Source organism: Tursiops truncatus, chromosome 1 (genome assembly GCF_011762595.2).
Source record: "Tursiops truncatus isolate mTurTru1 chromosome 1, mTurTru1.mat.Y, whole genome shotgun sequence".
NCBI classification, from domain to species: Eukaryota; Metazoa; Chordata; class Mammalia; order Artiodactyla; family Delphinidae; genus Tursiops; species Tursiops truncatus.
The window spans coordinates 49,784,253-49,797,042 of record NC_047034.1 but is presented as its reverse complement, the minus strand read 5'-3'; the positions used below and the strand labels follow the sequence as shown (position 1 = coordinate 49,797,042).

Below are 12,790 nucleotides of genomic sequence, written 5' to 3'. Positions count from 1 at the left end.
GTTTTGCCAGCTTGAAGTTAGCTAATGGTGGTTCTTGGGTAGAGGGGATTCTAAAGTGATTTTTCTTTGTAGATTCATCAATGGGTTTTACTTTTTTTTTTTTAATGTGTAGAAACAAAAATTCTTTACGTGAATAAAGTCTGAGCATTTGGGAATGCTTTTCTCTTCAGATTGCTAAGTGGAATTGTAAGGGAAAAGTTTGTATGATTTTTTTATAAATATTGTATTCTTAACAAAAATCTCTTTACTGCATTATAAGCACTAAATCTCAAGAACTTTGTTGTTTGTGTTTCATTCATTTCACTTATTTTCACAGAACTTCATAGCAACCGAAGTACTCAAGCTGTTCAGTCTTAAAAAGGAGCCAAACCACAAAACAGATTGGCAGAAAATGATGAAATTTGGAAGAAAGAAAAGAGACCGAGTGGATCATATCCTGGTCAGTGTATATAACTGAACTATTTTTATTTTGACCATCTTTTCCAAAATCAGAATGTAGTTAGATTTTAAAAGGAAAGGGAATATAATTGATCTTAAGTCAATGACAGTAAATTCTTAAAGCCCTCGTGTGCTGCATTTCTTTCTGCCCCTCAGTTTTGGAAATTGCTTTCTTTTGAATTCAGTAGATTAATATTTAACTTAACAGTATTTTTGTGGGTGTGGAGAACTTGAGAAATAAAAAGTTGAGTGGAAGCAAACTTAAGGTTCTGAATTGAAGAGACCAGTGTAGACTAGGGCCAGACTCCCTGAGTTTAGATCCCTGTTCTGGCACTTTACTTGGTGTGTAATCTTGGACAGATTAACCTCTTTGTGCCGCATTTTCGTATCTGCAAAATAAAGATGATATAATAGTACCTACCTGATAAAATTATTAAGAGAATTAATTTAGTATTTATATATGTGTATAGAACAGTGCCCTGCACGTAACTCAATAAATATTAGCTGTTATTTCATCATCATTATTATCCTTCAGAACTTCAGCTGAATAGGATTTATTCCATTTTGCAATATATTTTCTAGCATTAGAAAAATGCCTATCAAACAACAACACCAAAAAAAAGAAAAAAGGAAGGGGGAAAAAAGGTCTTTTATTCTTTCTTCCCTAAAAGAATGTTAAGATGTTAAGTAGTAGCAGACCTTAGGAAATTCAGATGTTAATTGATTCAGGTTTATTTCCAGATATTTTCTCTCTGGACTTTATTTATATCTTGTCTATATTTATATTCATATCATGAAAAAAAACTGTAATGCTTAAATTCATCAGTTTTCCCCAAGTATGTACCTTTCTAGTGCTTCATTTACTCAGTAATAACTTCACTAGATAAACATTTGTTAAACATTCTTTCTCATGTCTTACTTGATCCTCACAATAGTTGTATGAGGTAGGATGGACTAATGTTACTCTGTTTTACAAATGAGGAAGTTTAGATTCAAAGATACTAAGTAACTTGCCCATCAAATAAGAGCCAGGACTTTAACCAATTAGTTCTCCATAGATCTTGGCCTCTCAAGGTGAACTTGCTCTCATATTTCTACAATAGCTTAGAGTTTGAGTTATTATTAATTACCAAGATGTTATTTCTTCCACTTTTTAAGGAATTAAAGAAAAAAGCACATCAAGAGACATTCATTTACCCTACTATCAGTTGAATTGATCATATTCCCTATAAATCATCTCTGTGCATGCATTTAGTCAAGAATTGTGCTAATTAGGAGTGATGTTACAATAGTAAGCAAAATAGACATAGACCCTGCCTTCATGGATTTACAGTTTGCTGGCAGAAGCTAGCCATTAATATATAATTTATACAAGTGTGTAATTGTAAATTAAATGATAAAAATAGAAGAATAGGGAGCTGTTGTAAAAGCATATGGAGGAAACTGGTCTGATGAGGATGGTCAGGAAAGGCTTCCCTGAGGAAGTGACAGCTGAGCTGAGATCTTAAAGATGAATACGCATTAACTGAGTTCCGTGATAGAGAGAAGAGCAATTCAGGGAGAGGAGACTACACGTGCGAAGTCCTGAAATGGGAAGGAGCATGGAACTGAAATGTCAGTGTGGCTGGAGAGTGAGTTGAAATACCTGGGCCTATGTAACTTTTTTCATGAGTTCACTCTTCTTAATGTTTAGTGAAATGATACTGTTAGCAACTTGAGTTAATTATTAACAAGAAATGCTAAATAAACTGGTCACCCTCCCTACTATTAGATTTAGCCACCTCTGGCATTTGGATATTCTAATGCTTGTACATTTTAGAGAGATTGAGATTTAAAACAACAATTTTCATGACACATAAAACAAAAATTTTGCCACTAGTACAAAAGAAAAGGGTCTCAAAAATAGAAATTTCAAATACGTTTTAAAAATCATATTTATTATAAAATAATCATGCTCATTTTAGAAAATTTAAAATACTGATCAGTCAAAAGAAAATAATCATGACAACCTTATCACCTAGATAACTCTTAATTATTTTGATATATAGACTTAGAGTTTCTTTTTATACTGAGAATTTTTTTTAAACATTTGGGATCATAGTCTCTTTTGTATTCTGATTGTTTTTGCTTAATTAAACGTGGATGTTTTTCCTTATTTTTAAATGTTCCTTTATTTTATATCATTTTTATTTATTTATTTTTTTTGCGGTACGCGGGCCTCTCACTGCTGTGGCCTCTCCCGCCGCGGAGCACAGGCTCCGGACACCCAGGCTCAGCGGCCATGGTGCACGGGCCTAGCTGCTCCACGGCATGTGGGGTCCTCCCAGACCGGGGCACGAACCTGTGTCCCCTGCATCGGCAGGCGGACTCCCAACCACCACGCCACCAGGGAAGCCCTTTATATCATTTTTAAATAAATTTATTCCATTTTATTTTTTGTGGAAATATAGCAGTCCATTGTAGAATTATGTAACAAAGCAGACAAAACTCAAGGAGCTTTTGCTCTAGTTAAGGAGACAGATAAGTAAGAAAAATAAATACAGAGAGAGGGAATAAGGGAATACTGGGGTGATTTGACTTACATTTTAACAGGACCCCTCTGGCTGCTGTGTTGAGGATAGACTGAAGCAAAGGTGGGAGTAAGGAGGCCAGGAGTATATTGTCATAATCCAGGCAAGTGATAATAGTGGCTAAGACCAGTTTGGTGGTATTGGAGATGGTGAGAACAGTTTTCAAAATAGAACAACAGAACTGCTGATAAATCGAATGTGGAATATAAGAGAAGGAGAGGTATTAAGAATAACTCCATTGGGTTGGTGTGAGTCGCTAAGGAAGGGAATTGCCTTTTGCTGATTTGAGGAAGACTGAGAGAAGCAGGTTTGGAAAGAACATCAGGAGTTCTGTTTTGAATGTATTAAATTTGAAATGTCTAATAAACATCCAAATGGAGATACTGAGTAGGCTATTAGATATGAGCCTGGAGCTCAGGCAAGAGACGTAGGCTGGAGATGTGAATTTGGGAGTGGTGACATATAGATGGTAGTCAAAGCCAAGAAAGAGAGTGTAGACCAAGAGAGAGGAGGTCCAAGGACTGCTTCTTGACAAATTCCAATGTTTCGAGAGTTAAGAAGGTGAGGAGGAACCAACAGAGACTAAGGAGCAGCCGATGGGTAGAACCAGGAGGGTGTGAGGTCCTGGAAGCCAGGTGAAAGTGTTTCAAGGGGGAAGAATGAATCACCTGTGTCAAGTGCTGCTCATTGGTCAAGTAAAATAACGACTGAGAATTTACCATTGGATTTGGCAGTGTGGAGGTCTTTGTTGATCTTAACATCAATACAGGTAGTTTTTGTGGCATGGATAAAGTAAAAGCTTGATTTGAGTAGGTTTCAAGAGAGAATGAAAGACAAATTAAGGAGAGCAAAATTGGACACTTCAAACGAGTTTTTTTGTGAAGAGAAAAATGGAGGGAAATGGTAACAAGAGAAGGGCTCTTTTAGCTTGAAAGAGATATGCCGATAGGAAAAAATTGTGATGATGCAGAGGAGAAAGGAGAACTGCTGGAGCAGTGTTCCTGAATAGACACAGATGGAATCCATGCAAGTGGAGGGGTTGGCCTCAAACTGAATATCAGTTGCCCTTCTAAAACAATTCTAACATGATAACCTATTATATTTAATATTTCATAATAGTTGCTTTTTCCAGATTAAGAAATGTATAATTTAGCTGTTGTTGCTTGGACTAGGAAAGTCCTTAATCAGTCTGTGTGTCTTTAGGCATTATGTGAGGTGAGTAAAATACAAAGAATGTATTTTTTAGATGTTAAAGGCCTCTGTTGGCCAAAAACGAAGAGAAATCTTTTGGCTCTAGTTCTCCTTTACTATCCCCTTACCACTTCACAAAGATATTGATTAATTTACATCTTAAGTTGGCTAAGAATATGGGCTATTTTTAGCGATGTATTCTCAAAGTATATATGATGTGGAATGAGTAAAAGTAATTAGACCAACTTTTGTATATCCTTTATATACAGTAGCCCTGGGAAATCTCCCTACTGTAGGTAGAATTGCATTTACAATGACAAATCCTGTAGTGAAACTACCTAGCTAATGATTAAATCTCCTTTACAGATTAAGATCTGATAAGGTACTCAACAGCTCCTGAGTTTTTACTTACTGTTGATAAGTTCTTTCTCATATTAAGCCTAAATTGGTTTTCACGTAATGAATTATAATTTGCTTTTACAGCTTTAAGGCTTTACATAACAATTTTAATTCTTCCTACATGCCTTTGAAGCGGCTGTAATGTTTCTCAGTCTTTTTCTCCCTATTAAACATTGATATTCTCTCCTGTTGTCTGATAGCGTTTTTTTGAGCCCCTTTCAACCTCATCAGCTTTAGCTCTTTGTCAGTGTCCCTCCTTAAATACACTGCTCAGAATTGACCATATACAGGCATACCTCATTTTATTGCACTTTGCTTTATTGTGCTTCCTAGCTACTGCAGGGTTTTTTTGTTTGTTTGTTTGTTTTAACAAATTGAAGGTTTGTAGCAATCCTACATTGTCAGATAATGGTTAGATTTTTTAACAATAAAGTATTTTTTAATTAAGGTATGTACATTGATTTTTACACATAATGCTGTTGCACACTTAATAGGCTACAGTATTATGTAAACATAACTTTCACATGCACTGAGAAACCAAAAAATTTGTGTGACTAGCTTTATTGCGATATTCACTTTATTGCACTGGTCTGGAAGTGAACCCACAATATCTCCGAGGTATGCCTGTAATATTTTGTGTTATTGCTTAATTAGTACAATCACATAACCTCCTTCTTTTTTCTAGATACTATCCTTTGATGAATGCAGTTTATAATCATGTTCGTTTTATTTTTAGCTATACCATTCTCATGGGGCTCACAAAAGCTTAGAAAAATTCTAAGACCCAAATCTCAACCTGTGCTTTTGTAGTTATTTTTTTGATCCAAGTACAGGACCTTATTTTATTCCTTCATTTTGTTAAATTTGGCCTATCATTCCAAGCTTATCAACACATTTTTAGGTTCTTTCTTTTAACATAGCTATTGTGTTTCCCAACTTTCACATCAACTCTAAAACTGAGGTACCTGCCTTCATCTAGGTCATTGCTAAAAATGATGAACTCAACAGAGCCAAAGACAGCCATAAAACACTCACTAAAAAATGATATGCCAGATATTTATTTAACACCTTCTATTTGCACTGGCCTGGCCACTGGGAAATTATAAATAAAAAGAAATCCCACAGCCTAGCAGGAGAACAGATGCACAGAATACAAAATTCTGTAGGATAATTACTACAATGGAATATGAACAAAATGGATTGGGAGCACAGAGGAAAAAGCTCTTGAGTCTTCCAGGCAGAAGCTTCCTTCCAGGTTGATAGTTGTCTTGTCCTTCAATCCAAAAAAGTGCACATCCACCTAACTGACCTGTCTCTATTTCACCGTCTTGTTCACAGGGATATGGTGAAAGGACATATGCTTGCTGAAATTTGGCCACATTCTATTTACCACTTTTCTCTTTTCTACCAGCCTAATACCCTGTCCAAAAAAAAAAAGTTAGACTGACTTTTTAATTTAATTATTTATATATAATACATATTAATTTACGTACATACACACATACATATTAAGGAGCAGCAGCAAAGGAAGTGTGTGGTTGAATAGAATAGATTCCCCAAACCAGAAGAAAATGGAGGCATATTTGCAGGTTGTGAGATCTCTCAGTTGCCACAGTTGAGGTTGCAAACTGGACTTTGTGCTTTCTGATGGCTAGAGGAAAAAGGGAAACACGATGTTCTTACTGGCTGGGAGGGAAATAATTCCTGTTCTTACAGAGGAGCAAAACTTTTGCTATACTGACGAGGCACAGTGGGGACTCATCACGGCTTCACTGAGAGATATAATGGATAATGTCCTGAGCATATGTTCCTGCTGTAAGGGCAAAAATGATTACATTAGGACAGTGTTTCCTAAATTTTATTATCGTATAGGAAATTGTTCAAGGAACAAATTTAATAATAAAGGCTGAGAGAACTTAGAAAAAGGAAAGGTGTGCAACTTTGTTTGAACAGATAAACAAATTCATGGGAGATAAGAGATCTTTTATAGGGGACACACTTATTAGCTTTTCCAGAACGTGATTCTCCCTCAGCACCAGGTTGAGAAGTGTTGCATTAGGCTGTTGCTTATAGCATCCTTCATAAGAGAAGAACACCTGTTCCTTTGTATCTTAATAATATTTCTTATATAGCCACACAATTTGATTCTTTGACCATATACATACAGGAAGCTCTGAATTAATCAAGTTCCTCTACTGGTGGACTTCTGTTTAGAATAGACTGATATACATTGCGAAACTCCCAGAGGGAGATTTCTAAAACTTATTTGACCATATCACCCTTTTTGGTGGTATTTCTGTCCAGGGAGCATGCGTTAGGGAACAAAGAAAGGGATATTTTACATAGGCTTCAAGCAGCCTCACCAAGGAGAAAGAATGCGGCAGCCGCCTTGCCACATACCCGTCAACCCCAGCCAAGGGTGCATGTCTGGCAGCGCTGCTCTCCCACACTCCAGAATGGTGTGGCCTCTCATCCAAGAGTCTTCTCGTTTCCTCGTGCCAGGAATCAGCGCACAGGTTCCCCTCTTCACTTCCGCTGCCTTTTTCAAGAGGAAATTGTGATAAGTGCAAGTTAGGAGCTTGTTGTCACATGGCTTTTGGCAAGTTAGACTTTTGGTTAGAGACCCTCGACACCGCAGTTAACTTTGCTGAATTTGTGACTAAAACAGGGTTTACAATCTACTCTCTCCACCTGGCCTCCATCTCACTCACAATATCATTACATACAATAAGTCTAACATGTTTCTCTTATAAGTAGTTTTTAAAAATTTATTGTAAACAAGCAAAACGTCTTGGGCAGTTCATTCTAATTTGATTCCTTTGGTTTACCTTAGGAATCCCCAAATCCAAAAATGCAAAAAGAGCATTTTATATAAAATATAATACAACAGTGACTTTTAAAATAAACTTAAGCAATAGTACATTTAAAGAATACTCCAATACCAAAAAAAAATGGGGGGGGGGTGGAATTCCCTCACGGTCCAGTGGTTAGCACTTGGCGCTTTCACTACTGAGGCCTGGGCCTGGGTTCAGTCCCTGGCCAGGGAACTAAGATCCCACAAGCCACGCGGCGTGGCCAAAAAAAACTCCAATGAATATGAAATTTTACTCATTTATTTACATACTCCAGAATCACACCTAATATTGTCTTGGATATATGCATTTTATAATTGTAAATCCATATATCTGAAAATTTGCATTCTTCTACGTATTCTCCTATGTTGACAGAGACAACGTTCTTGTAATCCTTAATATCTATAAAAATACTGGAATATTGTCAAGGTTGACAGATTTGAAGCCAGTTTTTATTTGACAGTTGAGTTTTTTCAAACTTTTTGCAGCTTTAAAAGAGCTATTGATGTCATCATATAAATTACCTTTTTTTCTCTGAGTTATTTCCTTGGGTTGTAGTACGACGCGTGGGGTTGCAAAGTTAGTGAGTATCATTGATTCCTAGCTTTTGTGTGACAGTGATTTTCTAACCTTTCTGTTTTCTAAATTCTAGGTACAGGAGCTCCACGAGGAGGAGGCACAGTGGGTGAACTATGATGAGGATGAGTTATGTGTGAAGATGCAGCTAGCTGATGGGATCTTTGAGACCTTGATCAGAGATACTGTTGATGTTCTGAATCAGATCAGTGAAAAACAGGGGAGAATGCTACTTGTGTGACATCTTGCAAATAAATCGAACACTGAGTGCTAATATGAGTCCTGGGCCTTTCTGCTTCCTGATATACACCCCATCTCCATCATAGCAAGAGTGCTTCTGGACCTTGTACCTGTTCTTAAAGACTACTGGTTTGGAGTTCATGGGACAATGAGGTATATCTGGTATTACAGCCTTAGCCTTTAGAGACTGTCCACTGGAATAACTGGTTGTTTTCGGTGGGCAGGGTCTGATGTTGACACACAGTGTAATCCTACACCTCTTGTTAGCATCCCTACTGGGTCTCAGTTGAGGGCTGAAAGCACCAGACTTACCTCTTAGCTTAGACTATCACTTCCTTGAGTCTGAAGTCAAGCAAGAGAGGTATATAGATGTGCATCATACCATTTTTGAAATGGAATCCTGGTTTATACCACGAAAGTCATAAATGGACATTATAGTCTCTAAACAGTATTAAACCCTGAACTACTTTCAGATAGGCAAGTTTAGTAATGTGTGCCTATTTCCCCTTGTGGAGTTCATTTCATTTTGTTTTGAAGACCATTTTCTTCCATTATTGCAATTGAGCAGCACCAAGTGGACTGTCAAGTTAACAGACATCAGTGGTAGCCTTGCTTCCTGAGCACCATCTAAAGAATTTTAAACTTTTGCATTATTCTTAGTTTTTTCTCTGTGAGCATGAAAACAAAGAAGTGCCCCCACTGAAGACTGGGCTCACAGGACTGGTGCAGGGCTGGTTCTTCCACCCCTTGTCTACCCCTGCACTTTTCTTACTTCTTCTGAACCTCTGCCAGCTGCTCCCAGAATCACAGATCCTCAGGACCATCTCAGGCATCGAGGCATGGCAGAAGTGGAAATAATTCATTTTGGCCTTCAAACTTTAAGCTCCCATATCTCCCCAAGAAGTCAGAGACGCTGTTACTTGAATGATTTAGGAAATGAGTGTGTGCACCAAAGACAAAAAGATATTGTCTATTGTTTGTGTGCTTGTTTTACGCTATAGAACATTTTTTTAATTTATTTTAAGATAAATTATTAAGTTGAAAATGTATGTCCCTATTCAGAAGTGAAAGATTCTTCTTGTAATAGTTAAACTTCTGTCTTGAAGCTTCTATGGTTCGTAGTCTTTGCACAGGAAACTTAACGGTTTTAACAAACCCATACACATATTGAAGAAGGCAGTTTAATTCAGTAAAAAGAAGATGAGCTCTTCTAAGATCACCTGCAGTAGCAGGAATGGGGTAAAATGATTTAAAGACACTGTAAAATTCAATTCTGCCTCTCTTGCAGCATTGCTTCTCACAACTATTACCTGTATCTGAAAAAAATATATAGACTCCAGCTGCTATGTTAGAGCATGTGTGATGCTCTCCTGGGACCTCAGTACCCTGCCTTCTTGACTGGTTTCTCTGAATCAGTCCTATCCTTCAAGTAATCTAGAAGAATGTGGATAATCTTAGGCGTGAATGTAAATGCCTTAATATTGAAGGTCCTGATTAGAAGCATGATATAAGACATCCACTGGATTCATACTTAGAAATATCCTGGAATGTTATAACTTCAAAATATGTTAGGAAAACCCCAAAGATGGTATAATCTTTAAGTGTGCATGTTCATTCATTTCTGCCTCTTTCCTCCCAACTTGCCTTTGCGTCTCCAGTGTTTTACTATGCACATTTCCATTCCTCTTCGGTTCCATCTTGTCATTATGAGAAACTTATTGAAATAATCATTGGAATACTTGCATTTTGCACAATGACTGGTATGATAGCTCTTGACAAATAAGGAAAGCACTGAAATGTTGTGACTGGGTCTCGGGAAATGCTCAGATTGATGTTGCCAGCATTGCTTCTAGGCTTTTGATGTTGAGCTCTAGTCTTGTAGCCATAATGAGCAAATTGACTAAGAGAAGCTAGGGTTTCTTGGGGTTATTAACCAGTAGTGTGGAGATATTATTTTCATGTGGCCAAGGAAAAGCGAAGCCTTTTCTTTTCAGTTTGTGTTATTTGGAAGACGGAAAAACATCTTGTCTACATCCTTTGGCTGTTTGTAGGATTACATAGTCCTTATGATACTGAAACTTTACAGCTGCTGTAAATTTTTTATAAATGAATATGAAAATAATATAATAGGAATATAGGTTGTTTTTCTACATACTCATTATTTGGACCTAAATAAATTTTTAATAATGTTTATCTTTACTCTTTATGACATTGTGATTCCAAAAATGAAAAAAATGATATAAGTCCACGGAATCAGCAACCTGGACTTAAAGTTCCCTGGTAAGAATGCTGCCAAGAATGTGGCAGTAGCAGTCCTAACATACTCCAGCTGTCTTTACTGTCTTGAGAATCCTGGGTTCCAGATAAAAGAGGCAGGAATGGATCAGTCTTACTCTTTGCTAGAAATGATTATCCATAGTTTGGTAGCAGAAAACAAAGGAATCTATAATTAGCAGATTTCTTATTGCTTTAACTATTTGGGTATAATTGAAAATGGGTTAATTGTTAGCATTAGGAATGATAAACATGGATACCCAGCCACTCGTTCCATATTGGGATCTTTTTAATCAAGCTCTGCCTCTTAACCAAGAATCTAAATATTCCCTCTTTGTAATCTTTGTTCCTTCTCCCCACATTCCCATCCTCTTTCACTCTTTCTTCATAATTCCTCTAAGAAAAAGATCTTTGCATCAGCAGTAATATCTTTTAGAATAATAGCACTATCAGAATTTAGCAGTAAACCAACATATAGGCTTCAGATTTATTTCTGAGTCCAAAATAATTTGTGCTATCCAGGGTACTTCACTCTGGGTTAAATAAGTACAGGGTATAGATTCCCTCTTCAGGTCTAAACAGGAATTTTTACTCTAGGGAAAAGTGGGAAGAGCTCAAAAGTAGTTAATAAGGAAGGTAATTTGTGTTTCTTTTATGTAAAAGAAAGGAAAATTCCTTCTGTGACTACAGGTCTCTGAGAAATTACCTTTCAAAAGAGATTTCATCGCTCATAAGAGTGTTGTGGCCTATTGATAGAAACAATTTTGTTCACTTTCTTGTCTTGAAAAAAAAAGTGGCCTTAGCTTTTTGCAATACTTGAATAAAGTGTGTACTCGCACAGCGTTAGAGACTCATAACTTTTCTGCAAGAAGTTCAAACTTACATCTTCTTTTACTACCTTAAGAATACTAGTGAATAAAACATTAATTCAAAGAGCAAATGATAGAAACTACAATGATGTTTAATGCAAATTGTAGAAATTTACATGTTTACAAATCATCTTAAACTGGTTGTGCAGCAATTCAATAAACTGTATTATAAAAATGTGAAGAAAAAATGTAAACTGATGTAAAGGAGGTACTGTCATTTTAATTAATCTATATTTAATAGCTTTTCCTTCTGAACTTTGCAAAGCCTTCTCGGTAAACACATTGCAAAGCATTCCCTGGGAGGCCCCGCCTCCCTGTGTGTACTGTATTGTGCAGACATGAAAAACAAACCCGTTTACTGTGTATGTGTAAATAGCCTGGTCATCAGGCCTTTTTCAGTCAACAGTCACATCCAGTGCAACTTTGCACAGAAGACTTAGGGTGTGGTTTGTAAGTATGATCTGTAAAATAACTGGGATGAGTTCCCATGTACACCTGTGTAAATAGATTTGTTAACTGAAATGTACTTTAAGAAAAGATGAAATGTGTAAATAAACTGATTTGTAAATTAATTTCATGTCAGGTGTTCATTTTTTTCACCTTCTGAGCCAAGTTTAGAAAGCTAGTCTCCATAAAATTCACTTCTGATCTGTTATTGGGTGGCAGAGCACTTATGATCGAGCAAAAGAGTAAAGACGAGCTGCGCGTAGGACCTGTTTACATAAATGCCATCCCCACGTCCATCTGAGCAGCCTGGGCTTTGACATTCATAACTCACTCCTTCAACAGTCCTTGCGCCCACCTTCGTGTTCTGAGCACTGTGCCCAGTGCAGTGGAGAGAGCAGACGACAGACATGATCCCTGACCTTGGGGAGCTTAAAGTCTAACGAAAGAGAGTCATCAAAAAATAATTTCAAAAACAATGTATGCCAAATTGCGGCAAGCCCTGCAAAGGAAGCATACGCTGGTTTGAGAATATATATTTAATACAAGGACCCAACAAGAGTAGGGGAGTGAGTCAGAGAAGAGTTCCCTGCTGCATTATAACTTTGTGTTCTATATCGATGGACTTCTCCCCTGTAATTCAAGGCAAATGTCTTTTCTCCCAAATGACTTGAATTCTGATCACCCTTTACAAAGTAACATGTGGAAATGTCACACAATTAAGTGGGTGATGAGGAAGAACAACCATCTGATGAGGTGTGGCTATAATTTATTTCTAGAAATATAAGCTTGGAGATTAGAGCTGGAAGAATAAAAGGATTGCCACGGTGGAAACAGTTGCCATTCAGGATTATGAATCATCTCTGGTCCAGCAAGTTAGATGTAACCACCACCATCTCACCTGAATTCCTCTGGTAGCCTCCTGATGGCTATCCCT

The 12,790-nt window shown here is 37.1% G+C and overlaps 1 protein-coding gene across 7 annotated transcripts in view; it reads left to right on the top strand.

Annotated features, from left to right (window-relative positions):
* CEP350 (centrosomal protein 350) overlaps positions 1–11,981 on the top strand; it is a 139,552-nt gene extending 127,571 nt beyond the window's left edge. For 6 of the 7 annotated variants that reach the window (XM_073803734.1, XM_073803741.1, XM_019952653.3 and 3 more), the window contains 2 exons: positions 317–439; positions 8,103–11,981. In XM_073803734.1, the coding sequence (XP_073659835.1) occupies positions 317–439; positions 8,103–8,267 (288 nt within the window). In that variant the 3' untranslated portion in view covers positions 8,268–11,981. The remainder of the gene's footprint in view (positions 1–316; positions 440–8,102) is intronic. The other variant, XR_012331324.1, reaches the window with a different exon arrangement.
* Positions 11,982–12,790: the final 809 nt, after the last annotated feature.